The sequence below is a fragment of the Fusarium redolens genome (genome assembly GCF_020744475.1).
Source record: "Fusarium redolens strain MPI-CAGE-AT-0023 chromosome Unknown BKA55scaffold_1, whole genome shotgun sequence".
In the NCBI taxonomy this organism is placed as follows: domain Eukaryota; kingdom Fungi; phylum Ascomycota; class Sordariomycetes; order Hypocreales; family Nectriaceae; genus Fusarium; species Fusarium redolens.
In genome coordinates this window covers 5,275,215-5,296,042 of record NW_025763664.1, presented here as the reverse complement: position 1 = coordinate 5,296,042, position 20,828 = coordinate 5,275,215, and the positions used below count along the sequence as shown (strand labels likewise).

The following is a 20,828-nucleotide window of genomic DNA, read 5'->3' as shown; positions in this document are numbered from 1 at the left end:
TAGTGTACATCTTGCCATTGGCTTGGTGGTGGTAGATTATACAAACACTCAGCCGACGTGCATATACTACTCACCATGTACCCCTGTCTCTGTCTATTGACCTCTCAGCCAGAGAGAGGACAAGGCCAGCAAAAGAAACGCATAATGCGATCAGGGCTCCCGCTCAAGTGGATTGTCTTTTCAACTTGGACAACATATCGTTCACCAACTTGCATCACAACTACCATACTCAAGCATACCTTACTCAGCCAACCCGGGCCCAAACATGCCTGGACAGGAGCAGAAACTGCCCAGCATACGTGTAAGTGAAATATATTTGACGCCCCCTTTGTTCTGTCTTTGTATTGACGTCTCTCTTTAGCGATTACGATATCCAGGTGCAATGGCATCTATGCCCGAGTTGTCTCAAGATGGGAATTCAATGTCCAAAGACCGGTAAGCCCACACAACAGCATGTGCCTCCCCATCAACGCTGACTTGAGCCAACAGGTCGGAGAAAGACGCGACCTGCTTAGACAGTCGTTAGACGACGCCATTGCCAACAGTCGCTCGGAAGTTGATGATTCCCCCACTGTCACCCTTGACTCGGTTAGAAAGACGGGCAAGCGTGACGATTTCCCGAGTGTGTCCGTTTCTAATCCGCGTTCTTTGAAAAGGCCTAGACCTGAGGAGAAGGAGAAGGAGAAGGAGAAGGAGGCCGCCAGAGACAAGGACTGGAAGGCTCTGGAGGTCAAGATCAAGGCGTTGGAAGAGCAGTGGGTGAGAAACAGGAAGGAGATCCAGGCTCTGAAGCACAAGTATGAAGAGATTCATGTAAAGGTCGAGGCTCTTGAGAGAGAGTTGAGAGGTGGATCTATCTATGTGATCCGAATCTAAGGATGGGAAGCCCGTACGGTCTGCCTGTGAGACCTTGAACTGGTCTCAAGGGATCAGAACTGTATTGGCTTGGATTACTGGTATGGATTATCGAGCACTAGTTAGTTACCCACATCAAATTGAGCTCCTATGCTGTCACTTACTTGTCGTCAACGTGTAATGAGACATTGGATGTGCATGTATGGAGCGGTCGAGCTGAAGATATTAGGCAGTAAATCGAGGGCCTGTAATTACACCATATGTTAGCTTGAGCAGAAGAATAAGGTTTATATGCATATCTAGTCTCAATAGACGTCTATTTCTGGTGCCGTAAAAGGAGGAATCGTCTGTATGGTAGTGTAGTATCTTGTATATGTCGAGACGGACATTAAGTCAAGTAGATATGCGTTTGCCCTAAAATAAATGAAAAATGAAAGGTTTTTGTGGAAGTAACAGCTATTCACTCGGTGTTTGGCAGCGTTGGCGGCCTGGCAGGCCAAATTAACTAGTGGATGGGGGGCCTTTGTTTCTCCTGGGCCCCGAGTCTCTCTCCCCCCTTCCATTATCAACCACTCCTCGTTTTCTCCCCATACAAAGCAAACTTCTTCGTGAGACTCGGTCTCAGATTGCTACTATGAGCGATAGTCCTCGTATCAACAATCGCTACAAGCGAAAGAAGGGTGAGGGCAACGGAGTCGTGAGTTCTCCCCTCCTCACACCCTCTCCTCTCCTCACCTCGAGCTGACGCGAACAGATGCAGAACCCAGAGGCTTCCGACCGCTTCATCCACAAGAGTATTGAGAATGACGACGATGACTTCGTTATGGTCAAGGATTCTGTCAATAGTGCTGTTGATAACGACACTGGCGACGATGCTCCTGCTCCAAAGAAGAAGCGCACCCGCAACATCACCAAGGATCAGCCTCGTGAGACTCCATGTATAGGATGCATTTTTAGAATGGCCGAAAGAGGACCTGACTTTGTGTGTTTCACTCAAACTTGTACGTCGCCCATCTTTCCCTCTCGCTGTCTGTCTCGACACGAGACTTGTGCTAACTCCTATGACCAGCCAAGCTCGCCTCCGTCTGCTACGATTGCGCCTGTGTTGGCCGTAGATGCGAACAGGTAGGTTTCGTCCTTATTTTCCTCTCGTAAATACTCTCTAATTTCATTTGGCAGCCCGTTGGTCAAGCTGTTAAACTGGGCCAGGAGCTCCAGAACTTGGCCCTCCACATCGCTGACAGCCAAAGCGTGAGTTTTAGACTAACCCCGATGATGTTTCTCTTGCTTACCATCTCAAGGCCAATGAAAGTGCTACAAAGGTCTTGTGGTCTAAAAGGGCCGAGGAGGCTAAATTATCTATCATCGCGATCCGGATGATGCGTCGTACTGCTCCTGATGAAAGATTGCAGAGCGCTTCTGAGGAGCCCAAGCCTGCTCCTGCTAGCAATGCACCTCCCACCGAGAGCATGCATATCTTTTCAAACGGTTCTACGCATCCTATCAAGTCTGAGCAGCACTATATGGCTCCTCCCCAAGGCATGTCCGTTCCCGGAAGCTTTGCTGCTCCTCAACATCACTCGGCCGTCCAGAACCCCCCGATCTTCCAGAGCATCCCAACAGACGGCTTCATGAATCCCCAGGGTATTTCTCACCATGGCCTTCGACCTTTTGACAACCAGCCTCAGTGTTCGATCACCCGCCTCGAGTTGACCATGAACCGAGTTGCCGAAAGTCTCGAAACAAACAACAGACTCCTCCGACAACTCGTGGCACAAGGCGCCCAGAACACCAACGCTCTCGTCAATTTCAACCGCGAAAACGGTATTCGTCTTGACGGAACCAACAGACTTGTCCGCCGGGTTGTTGGTGAGATCGGTGCCTTCAGAGAGGGAACTGAGGCCGATCTCCCCCTTTTTGAGTGATCTGTCGCGCCAACACCAGATACTTTGACTTTTTATAGAAAAGACAGCTCAAGTGTTATTATACTGTGTTTATCTCACTGCTTTGCCTTGTGACCTGATCCAATTTAATACTAACCTGCCGCCGGTCTCGGTCTACTAATCTTCTTTATACTCGTGGATTGAGACCACTTGCTCAGTTAGATCTTGAGGTTTAAGGCAGTATGTGATCTGTTGAAACTTAATATTAAGGTCAATGTGTGTTTTTTTTGGGCGTAGTGCATGATGCCTTAGATTGTGTTGTTGAGAAAATACTATTATTGTGTTATTCTAACTGTGTAGCCGCCTTACTTTATGTGTGGCTACGGCATAATTTATCCCGTCATAGTCATGACATGTATTAGAATGGCGAAGACGGTTTCATGAAAGGGCCGTCCCAAGATATTATGGGCTCGTTAGGGGAGACAATTTGAGAGACCTTATTTCAGGGGATGTTGGCGATAACTACCCATATAAGTCGACCATAGATGTTGATCTATTTGCTGTATGGGTGATCCTGTATGCTGAAATTCAGGATGTAGTAGGCTTGTGGGAGCTGCCATCAGTCTGACATGAGGTTCTATATATATATATATACATATATATATAGAATGGCATAGGAATGAAGATATATAATATGGATGTCATAAGACGTTGAGTATGGTTCTTTCAGAATGAAAAAAAAAAGTAATAGAATAGTGATCTAAAAAGTATATAGGTTAAAATGAGTAATTACTACTAGTTATTACAATTATATTAAGGATAAGTTGATTAGCTAGCTAGGTGGGCCCTGAGGGCGTTGTTTGTGTTGGTGCTATATGTGACCGTGGCTCCTAATACCTAGTATAAGAAAAGTTCTGTTTATTGGCTTCTAGGTTCTTTAATGTCTGTATTCTGGTGAAACGCAACGATACGATCCAAGCAATAAATACCATAGAGGCAAGGCCAAATAAAGGTTTAGAGCTTCGCGATTGTTATCCACCATGACACTCATCATTTCTCGTTCTAATCTACCTGCGCGAATGATAGGTAAAATTGAAGTGTTCTCCTGCGGCTTTATTAATTATGGAACCGGCCTGGCTATACTGATGATCTGGCAGAGCATTTCGGCCGATAATTGGAAGTTCTGCTTGTCCACTTTGGGCTGTCGTCAGAATGTATGCCTCAAGACATATCCATTGCATCTTTTAATATACAAAGAGAGGCTTGAATTTTCTAATGATTTATTCTATCGAGTCCCAACAACTATCAAGACTTTTATCTATTAAACACCAAGAAAATAGGGTCCAGGCCGTCCAAGAGTTGGTTAACAAAGCAGGGGTATCAACAATACTCTGAACAGACCTTTAAGTCTCAACAGCCTTGATCAAGGAGGATACTTCCAGCTGCGATATCTCAAGCACTTCTACGTCTTTAATCACAAAGCCAAACTAGTTATGATTTAAAGTCTGATATATCAATTATCGTACTTCACCAACTCCGCCCGCCCAGATGGTAGATATCGATGTCAACGCCAACAATAGATAGATGATTCAAATAGACAATTAAGTAGATTCTAGGCCATAAATACGGCGCTATAATTTACTTCTCATATGGTTAAAAGCTGAAGGAAATCCACGCCTGATAGTTGATTTTTGGTAGCTGCTAGGCTGACTAGTAGTACCTTAGGCTACGAGAGCTACTTTAAACAAAGAGCAATGCACCATGATAGAGCCTTTAACCTTTCAGCAAATTCAATGACAGCTACAGGATTGTCAACGATATAGCTCCGGCTTAGGTTCTGTAATTTGAACGAGAAACCATGACACTTCGACACAAGCCCACATACCGCGTCAGATGTTCAGCATATATCACATACAATCAGCATAGGTCTCATTCTTTTGCGTCAAAACAGTCAAAGTCCAGATTGTCGGTTCGGACCCTTTTTCCCGAGATATAATACAAAGGCTCCCCTCATAAACCGCAATACAACAAACAAAATTTCCAGTGTGGCCGTATTAACCCCATTGCAGATGGCGCATCCTCTCGTCTGTGAGAGGTCCTACTCCATTAAAAAGCATTCCCCCTTGTCTCTGAGGTTCCCCCTCCTCGTCGTGCAATTTAGCTGGAGAACTTTCGGGTAATCTTGGCGATAACTGAAATAGAGTTAGCACACACGATTGATGTTTGCGGGGGGGGAGGGGTGAAGTACTGTGAAGAGCAACGACGCTGAAGATGAAGACAAGGGACAGAACGAGAACGACAACAGGGTCGACCTTCAGACCGGGCGACTCATCGGTGTAAAGTCCTATCAAGAATATTAGTACAGTCGTTCAATTGCTTCAATATGTCCCAATCATCGAGACAAAGGGCAACGTACGCAGCATGGTGCTGCTGGAACCACCGGCGCCAGCGGCGCGAGTGCTGCTTGGTCGAGCATTGGCAATCTTCTCCTTCTGGTCGGCAGCAGCGCGTCGTCGAATAGCAGTACGGGGGCCACCAGGAATAGCAGGGGATGATGGGCGGCCGATGTTAGCACCGCTGGCAGCAGCGCCACCGTTGACGGGAGAAGAAGGACGAGGAGAAGACTATCAAGAGGATATGTTAGCAAATTGACGTTCTTGAGTCAAGATTCGAGCTCAGTCGCAATGCGACACTAGCTTCAATTGAAGGAAGTCGTGGGCGTACCATTGTTGAAGAATTAAACCTGGAGAAGGAGACTTGACAAAGGAATCACTGCAGGATTCCGAGAACCTAAGGCGCGAAGGAGAGAAATAAAGGAGAGGATGGTTGGTAGTTGGACGTTGATGGAACCAAGATCGAGAGAGACGACACGGGGACTAAATTAATGGAGGTGTTGTGCAATTCCCCCCCGTAAATGGAGCACCCTGTTTAGGGAGTTAGTTGAGGCCACCTTCACCAGAAAGAAGGGGACGCGGTGCTATGATTTTCCGGTGGCGTTGGCGTCGAGTTAGAGAGCTCCAGCCTCTTCTAGGCCAGGGACCACAGGGGACAGCTCTCTCCACATTGTGAGCTGCAAGCTCCACCACGAGCTAGCGACCATGCGATAGTTTACCAATTCAAGTCAAGCATCAAAGGAAAACATGTGATTTATCCAATTCAAAAACACCATCATTTTTTGTTAAGAAATTTTACAATTTAGTGAGACTATGTATGGGAGAGATGGCTGTAGCCTCTACACCTGTTGATCCTATCATGTGGTCAGGCGGATTGGATATCAACAACAAACGCTCTCTTGCTCGCTTCCGAGTCCGCTCGCAGACTCGATATGAATGTATCAAGGGGGTGGTGTATAATAATAAAAAATAACAACAACGACAAGAAGATGAATAAGAAGCGGTAGCAAAGACAGAAACCATGAGACAAAGGGAATCAAGATAACAAAAAACATTCCGCGCGTCGCTGGCGCGTCATCCATACACTTCACTTGCCCATTTCCTCCTCCAGCTCTATCATCCCCAGGAGATGGTTTGACAGGTTTTGGCTCTTCTTCTGAGACTGCATGTTTCTTCAGCCCAGCGTATACTGCACACGACATCCTACCCATCATTTTCCCCCGTCCCTAGAGATGAAGAGCCCTTGATATGTGTCCCGAGTCTCTCCTGATGCTGATTCATCTTTTTTGCTTCGAATCTGTGAGATGTAATAGCAAAGCCTGCTTCAAAAGGCATCCGTGCTGATGCCGACCAAAGACCGCCAGGTATCTTTTGTAAAAAAGGAAGTATGAGCGTAATGGTAAGGTCCGTTTCGTTTCGTTTCGTTCCACCCGCTCAATTATGTATGATTAGACAATAGTACATCTACACCAGGAAACGAAAGCTCTCAACCAAACGCCTTCCGCTATGATGGCAACTCTGCAGATCAAGGGTTGTAGTTCGAATCGTTGAAAAGTGTTTTTAACAAAGTGAAAAAGTTGTTTTAAGAAAGGTTCATGCTTCAGAGAGTGACGTCGAGGACAAGGCTAACGTCGGCCACGTTGGGCCCTGCCAAGTCTTCGAGAACGGGTATCAGGTCTAGTAGCTCGTTGTCGTGGGCATCAGAGAACCAACTGCTGATGGGGACGGCGTGCTGTGGATGGAAGATGTATGAGGTGGGCGAATTATCAATGATGATGGTATCCTTCAGGTCACGTCCGACTTGGGACAAGTCCTTGACATAGTTTCCTTGATGGTTGTAGCAACTCTCACGGAATAGTCTATGATGAACGACCTTGTGAATGTCGAGCTGGTCCAATAACGGATCTCCATACTGCAGATTATTAGTTTACTCACTGATTATCTGTGATTGGGTAGACTCACCTTAGAAACAGATGCTGTAAAGACAACAACCTCGTAGAGCTCGCCGACTCGCTTCATGAATTCGTCGACGCCCGGTCGCTTGATCACGTAGACATTGTGGTAGTTGCCCTCAATCTCGACAGGGATTGTGAAATCGGCCTGATGTAAGATCTGCATGATAATTAGTGCATATCCCATGATCCACCTTGGCTCAAAGCATACCTTGAAAGAACTGTGGACAAGAGTCTCGTCAAGGTCGAGAACAAGACACTTTCGACCCTTGTGCTCCGGGGCAATGGGGGGCAATAACCACTTCTGAGGCTCGGGTGCTGATGGGCCAGCGTCTGTGAATTGGCTGGGTGCCACAACAGCCGGACCTGGACCTGGGGGTGGGGGAGGAGGTGGTATCGTCCTTTGAGCTGGGGCTTCGACTGCAGGGGCCAATGGTGCCTCTTCTGGCTCTTCAGTGGCAGCATCTTGCATATTCACGTCACCATCATTAGCCGTCTTGTCTGCCACCTTTGGCTCCTCTTCTGTGGGTGTCGGCTTGGGGGGCTCCACTGTAACTGCAGGAGGAATCGATTGCTTCGATTCCCTGTTCGCTTGCTCTGTCGCTGTGGTTTCGTTGTGGACTGAGCCTGACGAGGTAGCCTCGTCTTTTGGCTCGGGTGCGGATACGGTTGCTTGAGGTTCTCTCTGGGAGGCTGGTCTGGGCTGTTCCTGGGGAGTGTTGGTTCGCGACCTTGCGGAAGTTGGGCGAGGAGGTAGGACGTCAAGCTTGTGCACGTTTTCGTTGTTATCCTCGTTTCCAGCTGGGCCTTCGGGGGTACCACAACATCCAAGAAAAGCCAACAGGCCACCACGGCTCTTCTTCTTCTGGGCGGGGGCGACAGGAGAGTTAGGCTGGGTGTTTGCAGCTGTGTTTGTGGGTTCAGTCTCGCCGCCTGTCCTGTTGCTTGAAGTGCTTCCGTTCCGTCGTCGCGCACGGAGGCTACCTTTGGAGTCTTTCGATCGACTGCCGATGCTGTTCCGGGGATCGCTGACTGTAGCCCCACTCAACCCCGTAGATGTTGGTGACGATTGGTTCCGCTGTGATGATGACCTTGATGGGACCTTAAGGAGACCACGGCCTTTCTTGGAGCTCGCTCCCCCTTCTGAAGATAATTGACCCTTGTTAGACATCTCAGCATCGGCAGAGTTCGCCTGGGGCTGAATTTCGTCGTTCGGGTTTGATTGTAGCTTGTCCGACATGTTGCTATTATTCTGTGAAATTGTCAGCTGGTGTTTCTTTGCAACTTGATGTAAAGGATCATGACGCAGGCAGGTGTGAATAGAGAGTATCAATGTATCAGGAGTACAGAGAAACGGGTTCCTGCGCCTGATGCAGCAAACTGCTCGATCCAGCACAACTGCTCACTCCGCGCAACGAATTTGAGAACAGATTCTTGCTGAAGTCGTACTGTTCCATCAATCGCGCGAGGTCTTGTGCAGACGCGCGAGGAATGATGGGTTACTCACGTCGTTGATCACGGCCAAACAAAACCAGCTTATTCTATAACCCCCTAACTCTTTCAAATATGGCCTATCGAGGCCTAAATCGCGACAAGAAACGAAGCAGTTCGGAACGCCGAGTGTGAAACCGTTGACGGGGTATACAGGCGTAGAGGAAAAGGGCGACGGTGGGAAATTACGGCGCGTTTGGACCGAGGCAGGGGAGGCTGGAAGTCAAGCGGCACCAAGAATCGATTATGAAGCGAAGCTGTAAAATCGACCAAAAGGGTCGCGGAAGTGAACGAAGGAATGAATGAATTGTCTCAATCGTCGAGACAGCCGCAGGAGTCAGGAAACCTGATCGGGGATTGCGTCGGTCGGGGATGGAGCTCGCTCGGTGTGAATGAGGAAAGACGGAGGACGGGCGGAGGAGAGAGCCCAGTGGTATCCGTACAGTAGGTAAGGCGAAAGCGGGCGGATCGGAGGCTGAAAAAGACTTGGGCTGCTGGGGGCGCAAGCGAAATGATTGCCTTTAAGATGGAGCTGAATGAAGAGGAAATTGAGGTGGGAAATGGGGAAAAACAGAACAGAACCAGCCAGGTGCAGCAGTTGCAGTGCGCGCAGGGGCTTGTCCTCACTTTCTCTTTTTTCCTCCCTGGTCTGATCCGGTCAGGTCAGGATAGTTTATTACAGATGATGAGAAATGGAGAGTGGAAAAGGTTAAGGTTGGTGAAAGGCTGGCAGCGACGGGGTGCCAGCGACAGTGGGAAGATGTGCTGGAAACCGGGGGTGCTATGCGCTGGGAACAGTGAGCAGCAGGGTCACTGGGGATAGCGGAAGACTGTGAGCCTGTGAGATGTCTCTGAGAATGACCGAACGGGACGGGGCTCGACTTGGGCTTGACTGGGGTGGATTGGAGTAAGAAAACTCAGGACCTCGATCCCAGACGACAGAAATACAGAAGTGAATAACCAGAGGATTAGTTGGCTCTTTGATGAGTTTATTTTAACATCCTCTGTCAAGGTCTGAAGTTTTCTTGCTCCCAGAGGCTGGGGTGGGTTGGAGAGGGAGGTGTGAGTGGAGGTTGACTCGAGATTAGCACTCCGGGAGCATCCAGTGTGGTAGGGGAGTATCGTATACTGTCTATACTCACTCGATTGGCACTGTCTTCTGAGCACGATGGACAGTGAGCAACACAGTCTCAAAAATCACCTCTACAACAACCCGCGATAGCACCCCTTGTCACTCATCTCCGCTAATAATGGTGCCCGCCAAGCTCATCTTAACCACCCTGTCCTATGGCTGGCTAAGGCCCGCTCATGGCTTGGTGCGGCGCCTAAGGACCCTTGTCCTTGGTGGCTTTATACATGTTCCTATCCGTACATTACTTTATGTCGACTCTGTCAAGTCAAAATGAGAGATCAGAACATGAGATGTGAAGCCCACACTGCACGAGTCAATCTGCAAAGAGCCACGGCCATCAGAAGCCATCTTCTGATCTGAATGCCCCTCTTGGACTAGTCGAATAATGCTCCGGTGAGAAGTTAGCAGACAACCAGGAGTGTTTAGGTAGTCCTCCTGCCGACCAACAAGGAATAGTGCCCTTTTCTCTGACCCATGTCCTCGATCTTCCAGCAGTGGGCTTTTCTTTAGCAATATCACCAGAACAAAAAAGGAGCTTAATTTCAAGTGCTGCATAAACAAACGGCTGAAAATCCTCACTCGGATTGATGTTTTTCGTTAACCAGGCCCAAGCTTTCCCCCGGCTTTTCAAGCTTCTTCCTTATCTGTCCTATCCCATCCTATCCTGATGGTGGTCTTGAGGCTGCCACCATGTAACTCACACCCGTGTGCTACATGACCACTGACGTACGAGATGAGATGCCTAATGCACACTCTTTGAATGTTTCCTCGTGGCATGCAACCTCAAGCGAGTGTTTATCGATGAGTCGATGATCAGTATTAGATCCGGTGAGATTGTTTTGCCCGTAAATGATGTTGCTGGGTTTAGCAGCAAGTGATACTATTCAGTCCATGCTCTAACAGCCCAACCATGCTCAGTAACTAGGTAGGTGGGTGTCATTGACTCGCTAGCTGCTATACGAACCTCTCAGTGGGATTATGCACACTCAACAAACTCTTATCGATCCTTCTTTTCACCGAGTTCCACGAATACCCGTCAAAAACCACTTCTTGTCTTTCATGCTCCATTTTGCAGCTCAAGCTCCAAACCTCAATTCCATGCTCTTTAACGACTGAGACACGGAAAAGAGACATGATCCCTGTCGGACCGGGAACAATGTCCTTACCCGTGTGGTATGATTGGTCGCGTTGGCGCCCGGATCGGTGATGTCTCCATGCATCGTGGGCCCTTTGGCCTCGACCACTTCAGAGACCTACATACCCGCTGTGACCGGTTACAGAGACCTCCTCTAGCTTGTGCTGGATGGACCCTTGCGTTCTCATTAACTTCTGTCAATCGCCTTTCCATGAATCTCGTTTGCTGTGTGGCTCCGGCGAGCACGTTCTCTTGAATCGTAAGCCATCCACTTATCATCAAGTGAGGCTTGTTACCTAGGTAGTCTTGCATCTTCATTTAGTTGTTCTCTCAGTTTAGTCCGATACCATGTCGCATTAATCATGTAAACTCCATCAATCGCAGAAACAGGCGAAGGAAAGCCCAGAGCACAGTACGCATCGCAACCCACTAAGCAAGACGGAAAAAGGCAGGCGTCCATGCAGCCATTAATTGGAGTCTGGGTTACCGTGCAACAGTGAGAAATCTAATGTTTTCACTAAATACACGCACTCTTCATGGAGTCATGGAATGGCTTGAATACCCAACACTCCTTGCGCACGATCCAAGGCAAGACTTGGGTGCTTCTCCCATCTCGCGCAATCAAGCACGCTGGATCATGGCCTAACGGTCTTGCAGGCACCACAACCAACACGAGTGATGTCTGTTGCCAGTTAAACAGTGTTGAGATTGCGTGGTTATGTCTTTTCTGGGTGTGGTTCCTGTTTTTTTCTATTGTATGTTATAAACACACTTTAACAAAGAAGGTAACTTGTAAATTCCAGGTTTATCTGGCATCTAGATCATAAAGAATGTTTATACAAATGTTCAACAAGCCCCGCTATCATGAATAGATACCAACAAGCACCATGAAAATATCAGAGTGCCTTATCAATAAAAGAGCAACTTAACTTACATACTGAGGGCATAGTAGACCACATGTGAATCGTTCATTGTATCGTGTATACTGTAGGGTAGCTTTTGAGTCCACTTACAGTAGATCGAACCAATCAAGAGTTTACTCCATTAACAGATGTTCCCCCATATTTCCCCAGCTTTTTGACCATCATGTGATTGGATAATGTGTCGTCATTCCCGCTCGCTGCATCCGTCGGCTGCAGCTTAGGTGAGGTCGTAGCAGGCGCAGACCGTCCCATGTGCCACTTGCCTCGGATACCCGTATTTCACATGCTCATGACAACTTTTGATACAAGTCAGTCTCAACCATATTTGGACTTAGCAAAGATATTCATACAACCACGTTTTTTAATCACTGCCAGCGAAATCTTCACATTCCACGCGATACACTAATGGACACGTAAAAGAAAGCGCATTGAGCCTCGTAGAGACTCGGTTGTTGTGGGGAAGCTTCTCCAACGACAATAGACAGCATTCAACGTCATCACCAAACATTGCATCTCATCTCGCCATCGGATACTGTCTCTCATGGCTGCGCAATCAACGCTGCGGCATACTGCTGCCGAGGAGCAGCTAGCCGCCTTCCTCGACAAATGGACAGGCAAGATAAAGTCAAGGTTGCGCGGAACGACTCGCACAACTCGTCTACTCGCGACATTGGCCCTTGCTATCTCAATTATCCTTGGAGGAGTCGGAGGGCATCGATGGTGGAAGAATCGGCGGCATGAGCGTGAACAGGGTCGGAAACTTGTGCGCACAAACTCTTGGCTTCACAACAAGGACGGGTCGCGTACCATTTACGTCCCATACAAAGACGGCACATCTAAGGTGGTCATCAACACAACCAAGCCACTCACTTTCGATGCTCATCGCCGTCTGTTCCTAAACCCTCCTCGGGTATCTGGACTCCGGGAGGGAACTGTACCAGCAGCGCAAACGAAGCCAGGTCTCAACATTGCCTTCTTGCACCAATTTCTCAGTCTCATGAGCATTATGATCCCAAGGTGGTCTAGCAAGGAAGCTGGATTACTTGTTAGTCATGGCGTATTCTTGATGCTAAGGACATATCTCTCACTTGTTGTCGCCCGTCTGGATGGTGAGATTGTACGTGATTTGGTGGCTGGAAACGGAAAGGCGTTCCTTTGGGGTATTATCAAGGTAAGTATTCAGCCTAAGATTGAAATCATCCTGCTCACATTTCCTAGTGGTGCGGCCTTGGAGGGTTTGCCTCATATACCAATGCCATGATTAAGTTCCTCGAGTCCAAGGTTTCCATTGCCTTCCGCACGCGACTTACACGCTACATCCATGACCTCTACCTTAACGATAACCTTAACTACTATAAGCTGTCCAATCTCGATGGTGGTGTTGGCCAAAGTGCCGATCAGTTCATCACTCAAGATCTGACCCTGTTCTGTGCGGCTGCAGCCAACATCTACTCATCGCTCGGCAAGCCTTTCGTCGACCTGTGCGTTTTCAATTATCAACTTTACCGATCGCTGGGACCGCTTGCTCTCACTGGCCTCATGAGCAACTACTTCTTGACTGCCAGCATTCTTCGAAGACTTTCACCACCATTTGGCAAGCTTAAGGCAGTTGAAGGCCGAAAAGAGGGTGACTTTCGAAGCTTACATGCCCGCCTGATAGCAAATGCCGAAGAGGTTGCATTCTACGGCGGTGCAGATACTGAAAAGACCTTTTTGAACCGTGAGTTCAAGTCATTGAAGACTTGGATGGAGGGTATTTACATGCTGAAGATCCGCTACAACATTCTGGAAGACTTCATCCTCAAGTATAGTTGGAGTGCTTACGGATATTTGTTGGCATCTCTTCCAGTCTTCCTGCCACAATGGGGTGGCGTTGGCGGCCGAGCTGAGATGGTCGAGAATGGTGTACGAGGTGGCCGAGAGCGAAACCGTATGAAGGATTTTATCACCAACAAGAGGCTTATGCTCTCACTTGCTGATGCGGGCGGTCGTATGATGTACTCGATTAAGGACCTTTCAGAACTGGCAGGCTATACTAGCCGTGTGTACACACTCATCTCGACATTGCATCGGGTTCATGCCGATGCCTACCACGTTCGGGCTGGCCAAAGCGAACTATACTCATTATCTGATGTTTCAGGAACAATCCAGAAGGGATTTGACGGTGTTAGATTCGAGCATGTTCCAGTTGTAGCTCCTGGTTTGTGGCCTCAAGGAGGTGAGGAGTTGCTCGAGTCATTATCCATCATCGTGCGAAGAGGTGAACATCTATTAGTAAGTTGTCTCACGACATGACCTGTATGATTGCTAACAACAATCAGATTTCTGGACCAAACGGTGTGGGTAAAACCGCCATCGCAAGAATACTCGCCGGCTTATGGCCAGTCTACCGAGGCCTAGTCAGTCGCCCCAAGGATATTGGCCAAGACGGCATTATGTTCCTCCCCCAGCGACCTTATCTGAGCCCCGGAACACTCCGTGACCAAGTCATCTATCCAGATGGCCACGTGGATATGAAGGAGAAGCGCAAGTCCGAGGATGACCTTAAGAGCGTCCTGGAAGCTGCGCGACTTGGATACCTCCCTGACAGAGAGGGTGGCTGGGATACACGGAAGGAATGGAAGGATGTTCTCAGTGGGGGCGAGAAGCAGCGCATGGGTTTCGCCCGTGTGCTCTACCACGAGCCCCAATATGCTATCGTGGATGAGGGCACCAGCGCTGTTTCGAGCGACGTAGAGGGTCTGCTGTATGAAACATGCAAGGAGAGAGGCATCAGTAAGTCATAGTTTGTTTCGAGTTCTGACAAGAACATCAGACTAACATGCCACAGCACTTATCACCATCTCAACACGTGCATCCCTCAAGAAATATCACACATATAACCTTGTCCTTGGTATGGGTGACCAGGGAGACGAGTGGGAATTTGAGCGAATTGGCACCGAGCGTGAGAAGATGCAGGTCGAGAAGGAGCTGCAAGACCTCCGTGAGCGGCTGGAGCAAGTCGACGAGTGGAAGAAGCGCCGAGATGAGATCGAGACTGAGCTCGCGGCAGTCTGGACAGACCAGGGCGAAGTGCTCGAGGCTCCGACATATGCAGAGAAGGCAGCTGAGGGCCAGGAATAAGCGAAGGGTGAATCGAAGGGTTGATGGATTGACGTGAGCAGAGAGCAATACCCCGAGGAGTTTAGATGATGGGATATTTTGTATGGCATGGAGTAGGCGAGCGGGACTTGTGTATCTATTATTTGCAGGATCTACATAGACGATCTATCATTACAGGAGAGCGGAAGTTGGCTGATGTGACGTTAGATAAGTAGAGCAAGGGATAGACTCAAGGGTTATTTTGGGGGACAAACCGTCAAAGATAAACCAAATCTGGATGTATAGGACCATTTTTATTCTCGACCCTCAACGCGCAGGAGTGAGATGGAATTCTAGATCAAATAATGCAGATCCCTCCAAACTCGGCCCAAAACCAAAACCAATATTTCCCAAGCCAAGCTTTACAGCTCAACGCCACTTTTCCAGGGCCGACTCCAATCACGATGTCGCAGAGACAACACGAACTATCAACGGCGCTAGCAGCAGCAACAGCAAAAAACGCCCCCCTCGGATGAGGTCGATCCCGCGTGGGCGGGTCATTGAATTGTTAATTGAATATCTCAACGTCGGAGGGGGAGGCGAAAAAACAGGGCAGACGGAGGAGCTGAAAGCGATAGTTTAGAGGAGGGATAGAGTCATCAATTGATAACTGAACCGTTTCCTTCTTTTTGTGTTTGAGTTGTAACTATCTGCATATGAAGTCGGTGAATGTATCATCGAGAGCCTGGTTGCGTTAATTGAAGTAGGCTGAGCTGAGCTGAACTTATGGAGGTTGCATCTATTGCATGCAGATCAGCAAACACATACATACTTACTCTCTCACAGCCTGACAATTGAGTCTTTTGCTCTCTTTGTTCTATCTTCTTTATCCTCATCTTCAATCAGTTGAGACGATAGACACTGATCATCGTCATCGCAACTCAATTATACACTCAACTATCTTCACCCACGAAACTATAACCTCAAGAACCTCAAAAATGAACAGAAATCACAACTACAGAGCAGGTTCCTTCAACTCCATCTCTCGTCCCTACCTCCCCTCAATCGACGAGAACGAAATCGCCTCTACACCCTCATCTCATAGCCCTTCAACACCTCCCCTCCGCATCCCCAGGAAATCACCCAGGCGCGCTCTTCGCAACAATGGAATTCCACCGGCGTATATACCCCGAGGGCGAGTATACTATGCTCCCCCCATGGCGCACTATACCCCGCCGCCTAGCTACAGCTACAGCGATGCTAAGGGCAAATTCCTAGAGCAGGAGTTTTCAGAGGCTGGGAGCTACAGAGAGAGGAAGGGTTGTGGACTTGATAAGCGGCGAGGATGTTGTCTGTTGGTTATTGCGCTTGTGGGCGTCGCTATTGTTGCTGTTGCGCTGGGTATTGGACTTTCGATAGGGTTGAAGGACGAGTAAGTTGAGTATCCATAACATCGAGTCTAACTAACATTGACTTTAGAGACAGAGCAGCTCCTCAGGAGACTTCAACCTCAGAGCCCCCAGCTGAATTCCCAGCTGGTTCTTTTGCGTTCAAAGCAGATCTTCAAAACACTACCACAGACTGTACCTCCAACCCCTCAACATGGCGCTGCTATCCATACGAGAAGGGCTCATCAGCAACGTTCTTCTGGATAATCTCATCCAACAACAACTCCTCATACAACATCTCATCCACAGAAAACCCTTTTGCACCATCATTCACGAACTTGACTCTCAAGGTTCTTGACAAGGATACATCCCAGGAGCGTCTTCAGTTTTCTTTCTCAATGAACAAGACGGTTGTCCCGGATGATCAGCTCTCGTCGAGTAATCGTGCAGCAAAGTGTACGTTTGACGATACGCTTTTCGAAGCTACACTGTGGACGCAGCGGAGAAGAGGTGATGAGGCAGCTGAAAACACCAAGTTTGCGGCTTGGCCGGGTGACGTTGATGTTGTTCAACGCAAGACATTCAACCGAGGATCGCCAAATTGTGTAGACAGCGAGGGCGGTAAAGTGGGTGACGTAAAGTCTGAGTCTGGAGCGTGTGAGTGCCGCTATGCAAACTAGGATATTAACTAGATTGTCCTTATCTGTATTTAAGCTGGACGAGTTAATGTTGGGACTTGGTTACGAGGAAATCAAGGTGGATGGATAGGTTAGGAGTTAGTGATACCCAGGACCAACAAGTTCTATAATCAATTATTAAAAAAAAAAAAAACACGCCAGAAACAGCTCTATATAACAATATTTTCAGCAAAGCGGATTAAAAGATAGACCAGAAATACCATAAACATCGCAATTTTGCGTCACTTGACACCACAACCAAAACATCCATAACGATAAACAAAACGAAAACAACAGCACTCATGCCACCCATGTTCCTACAGATGGCTTCAATTCATAAAAGCATACCCAGGAAAACCATCTTTCTTAAGTTGAAATTCGAGATGTTTCGATCCAGTCCAAAGGTTGCGAATAGCCACAGGCATATCCGGCAACGCTTTCTCAACATACTCTGTAATAGCATCATGCTTCCGAGGCGACGCTTTACGCCCGGCCTTCTTAGTTTTTTGAGGCTTCTTGCTAACCCTGCCTGACTTGACAGATTTTGGAGAAATGTCAGATGCAACTTTTGTAGTAAATATCTGGGTTGCGCGCTTGAGTGATATGTTCGCGAGATTTTCATCCAGTGCAGAAGGAGTTACATTATGTTGGACCCTTCTTAGGTGAGGAGGAACATAAGGCTGGGCTTTACGTTGGCCTTGAGGCTGAACTTGATACTGGCCTTGACGCTGGCCTTGATGCTGGGCTGGAGGCTCCTTTACATTAGGTTGGACCCTTCGTAGGTGAGCAGGAAGGTTTCGTAGGTGAGAAGGAACGTGCCGTAGGTGAGGAAGAACTTGAGGTTGAGCTGCAGGCTCCTTTACATTAGGTTGGACGCTTTGTTGCTGAAGAGAAGCTTGAGGAGGAGCTTGAGGAGGCGCTGGAGGCTTCTTTCTGTATCGGAGGTGAGGAGGAAGTTGAGCCCGAGATGGAGGGTGATTCGGCGCGCCTTGGTTTCCAGCACCTTGATTTCCAGCTGCTTGCGCCATGTGAGACGCGATTGCTACGCCTCCTTTCGTAGCAGAGGCTACCACGGCCTGCTTGACAGGACTCGCGGGCGGCGGTATTTGTGAAGGGAGAGGCATTGGCTCTTGAGGTTCGAAAAGGGCTTTCCACCAATTAGTAACAAACTCTGGGGGATCATTGAAGCGAAGTCTACGCTTTCGTTCCCTGATATGCGCCAAAATTTCGGTAATTGGGGGCCGATATTGTGGCTCCTCGTACAGACACCTCGCCACGACGTCTCGCAAGGAGGGGTCGATGTGATCAAACTCTGGTGTCTGAAGCATCCCTCCATATGTCTCGATCTGTGTATCATAATGGGCAACAGTTTGGTAAGGAAACTTGCTGAATACTCCGGTCATGATGGATTCCATCTTTCCAAAACGTTAGAGTATTTCTCGGGTTGGCCATGATCAGTAGAACTTACAACTCTGGCAACAAGAAAGATGTTGGTCCATACCCCAAAGCGACCGGCAACCCGATTCCCCTTCGTCAAGTCTTCACCTCCATAACGTCGCCTCAAGGAAGATTCCACCATACTGACAGGCATTGTATCCCACTCTTTACTGAATTGCTCCTAGTGTTTATCAGTGATGTATTCTACAGCAAGGTTAGGAATCCCATTACATACCGGTGCCATGCCATGAAGCTTAACAGGTCCTCTCATTGACCATATTTCGGTTTCATTCTGACTCTCCCAAGCCTTGTTCATCTTGAAGCTCCAGGCACCGAGATCATGGAGCTAACGAGATTACGTCAACACATGTATACAGGGCAAATGTCGTCGTTGTGCAGGCTTACCTTGAAAATAGGCTGATAAGGATGCGTTGCGGGATCATGGCCCGCGAGAACTAGACACACAGAGGTTAGCAAAAGGCCTCGATGGATGTTTTATAAACCCACCGTTGAACACTTCTAGATCGAGATGAACATCGTGCTCAATTTGCCAACCTGTCTCGATAGTGTCGAGGAAGTCTAGTGCCGCATCAGATTCTGCGAATCTCTTCCACCACATTTCGAAACTGGAGTCGCCAGAGTTGATAGACGGAGTATAAGCGATGGTTGCGAGACCAAGCACAACTATAAAATAGAGTCAGTCGATAAGATAAGATACAATGCTTCGGGGCATGATGACTTACGGCATTCCCAAATTCCCCAGAGAACTTGGTCTGGGATTTGAACCTTTTTCGCAGCGACTGTTTGCATGACGCTGACCATGTCGCCGAATTGCATATACTCAAAGACGACACATTTCTGTTCTTCGGCGTTCCAATGTTGCCCATGTCTGATACTGGCGGAAGAATATGTACTTTTGGCTTTCATACGATTGTGTATAGCCGTTGCCTCGCGATGTAAGTCGATAACCTGCGTCGTGTGTTGGGCACCGTCATACCGCAAGTGAAACTCGGCTTCTTTGCGAGGGTCGAAGGCATTAGTTAAAGGGTCTATAGCTCTCTTGATCACGACCTTCCTGACAGATTTGTCATCGTAGACGACGTTCCATAGTGTGGCGTATCCGTGACCACCCTGGGCAAGCACCTTGATAAACTTGAATTTCATGCCATACCAACGTTTGTTTTCTATGTTGTTTCGGGCATCTTGTGAGAACCAGGGATCGCAGGGCGCGTTGCGGCTTGGAAAAACTGTGAAAGGGTTGACTTCCTCTTCGCCTATGGTGTCTTCGGCACGCTGTACGTGATCCCAAATTCCTGGTGGAATCGATGGCCATTCGAAAAGGGTGACATGTTCATCCCCACGAAGCAGAGCTCCTTGGATAGCTTGTAGGTTTCGTAAGGCGACGTGATACTCCCCTGGTCGTGGTCGGCGTGGAACAAAAGTATCGATTGTCGTGGTGGCAATCTCGCGGCCTTTCATGTTGGATAGACTGTGTCGAGTTGAATTTGGTGTTGTCGAAAGTGAGGATCACATTGGGGAATACGTTGAAAACGCTGGGAGCATTCGATAGTAATAAACTTGTTTCGACAGAACAAAGACCAAAGGAGCTGCTGTCTGGGTCCCTCAAGACACAAGTGATTTGTGTCAGACATTGACAATTGATAGCCCCAAGATTTGAAAGAAGCATCGAGGGCGACATTGTGAGAAGATCGAATTCGAAATTGGATGTCTTTGGACAAAGAGGTGCGGTGGTTCCGTGATGGTTGGTGGTTTGGCGGTTTCTTTGTCCATCAGCCTGGTGACGCCCTGCATATCAAGATAGTCCTATTTTGGTCACTGGGAGCCATGATAACAGATGCGACCATGCGCAAGCTTGAAAGGGTTCTTTGAAGCTGAAAAGGTGCTTGTCATGATTGAAGCGTCGAGTCTATTGTTGGTGTAAGCCAGTCGGGGCCATTTTTGGAGGGAGTGGTCTTTGTCGTATAGCGATTGAAGTTATTCAACATCAGCCCCTGACAGTATTTTGGGCAAATTGACACCATTGAAGTTGATCTTGGCCATCTCATGCTCTGGCTCGACCCAGGGCATTCTTTTTTCCCCATCATGGGACTTCTTCACTAAGTTGTCATGGGGGTAGGTAGGGGTGTTTACAGAGGAACATTTAGAGTGGGGATTCTGTGTGAGTGCCTGGAGATTACCCGCTACTGTGGGACGACGGGCAGCTCATCCGTGGGGCACTTGTTTTAGGCTAAATTGATGGCTTCTTCCGGAAGGACAAGACCCACAGAGGCTCTTCAATCTTCTTTAGCTATCATGATATGGCTCAAGTTGAAGGTCTATTCACCCGCGATAAATCCACATCGACAATATCATAGACTAGGGAACCTTGGAATTACGCCGAGCCGAGATATGGACCACGTCAGAGATTTGGCAGAATTGAGTAGGAGAAAGGAGGTCATGCGGCGAAACGCCCGGAGTTAA

The 20,828-nt window shown here is 48.2% G+C and overlaps 7 protein-coding genes across 7 annotated transcripts; 4 read left to right on the top strand and 3 right to left on the bottom strand.

Moving 5' to 3' along the window:
- The first annotated feature begins 140 nt into the window (after window positions 1-140).
- On the top strand, window positions 141-1,080 carry BKA55DRAFT_732760 (uncharacterized protein). Its single transcript, XM_046201226.1, has 4 exons — window positions 141-301; window positions 362-435; window positions 490-967; window positions 1,020-1,080. The coding sequence occupies exons 1-3, from the start codon at window positions 145-147 to the stop codon at window positions 874-876; spliced, it is 618 nt and encodes a 205-aa protein (XP_046057423.1). The 5' UTR covers window positions 141-144; the 3' UTR covers window positions 877-967; window positions 1,020-1,080.
- A 409-nt stretch (window positions 1,081-1,489) lies between these two features.
- BKA55DRAFT_701143 (uncharacterized protein) lies at window positions 1,490-2,780 on the top strand (the record flags this gene model as incomplete). The annotated part of the gene is made up of 5 exons (XM_046200589.1): window positions 1,490-1,552; window positions 1,610-1,856; window positions 1,925-1,980; window positions 2,035-2,106; window positions 2,157-2,780. The coding sequence occupies 5 exons, from the start codon at window positions 1,490-1,492 to the stop codon at window positions 2,778-2,780; spliced, it is 1,062 nt and encodes a 353-aa protein (XP_046057422.1).
- A 2,012-nt stretch (window positions 2,781-4,792) lies between these two features.
- BKA55DRAFT_533242 (Sec61beta family-domain-containing protein) lies at window positions 4,793-5,465 on the bottom strand (the record flags this gene model as incomplete). The annotated part of the gene is made up of 3 exons (XM_046189441.1): window positions 4,793-5,082; window positions 5,155-5,362; window positions 5,463-5,465. 3 exons carry the CDS (start codon window positions 5,463-5,465, stop codon window positions 4,793-4,795), a joined length of 501 nt encoding a protein of 166 aa, XP_046057421.1.
- A 1,266-nt stretch (window positions 5,466-6,731) lies between these two features.
- Window positions 6,732-8,323, bottom strand: BKA55DRAFT_495927 (HAD-like domain-containing protein; the record flags this gene model as incomplete). Its single annotated transcript, XM_046186324.1, has 3 exons — window positions 6,732-7,043; window positions 7,094-7,243; window positions 7,295-8,323. The coding sequence occupies 3 exons, from the start codon at window positions 8,321-8,323 to the stop codon at window positions 6,732-6,734; spliced, it is 1,491 nt and encodes a 496-aa protein (XP_046057420.1).
- Window positions 8,324-12,305: 3,982 nt separating this feature from the next.
- Window positions 12,306-14,887, top strand: BKA55DRAFT_589046 (ABC transporter transmembrane region 2-domain-containing protein; the record flags this gene model as incomplete). The annotated part of the gene is made up of 4 exons (XM_046194873.1): window positions 12,306-12,935; window positions 12,983-14,038; window positions 14,086-14,539; window positions 14,595-14,887. 4 exons carry the CDS (start codon window positions 12,306-12,308, stop codon window positions 14,885-14,887), a joined length of 2,433 nt encoding a protein of 810 aa, XP_046057419.1.
- A 956-nt stretch (window positions 14,888-15,843) lies between these two features.
- Window positions 15,844-16,913, top strand: BKA55DRAFT_498176 (uncharacterized protein; the record flags this gene model as incomplete). Its single annotated transcript, XM_046186523.1, has 2 exons — window positions 15,844-16,277; window positions 16,325-16,913. The coding sequence occupies 2 exons, from the start codon at window positions 15,844-15,846 to the stop codon at window positions 16,911-16,913; spliced, it is 1,023 nt and encodes a 340-aa protein (XP_046057418.1).
- A 326-nt stretch (window positions 16,914-17,239) lies between these two features.
- BKA55DRAFT_533238 (uncharacterized protein) lies at window positions 17,240-19,826 on the bottom strand (the record flags this gene model as incomplete). The annotated part of the gene is made up of 6 exons (XM_046189440.1): window positions 17,240-18,325; window positions 18,379-18,528; window positions 18,583-18,693; window positions 18,753-18,802; window positions 18,855-19,031; window positions 19,091-19,826. 6 exons carry the CDS (start codon window positions 19,824-19,826, stop codon window positions 17,240-17,242), a joined length of 2,310 nt encoding a protein of 769 aa, XP_046057417.1.
- Window positions 19,827-20,828: the final 1,002 nt, after the last annotated feature.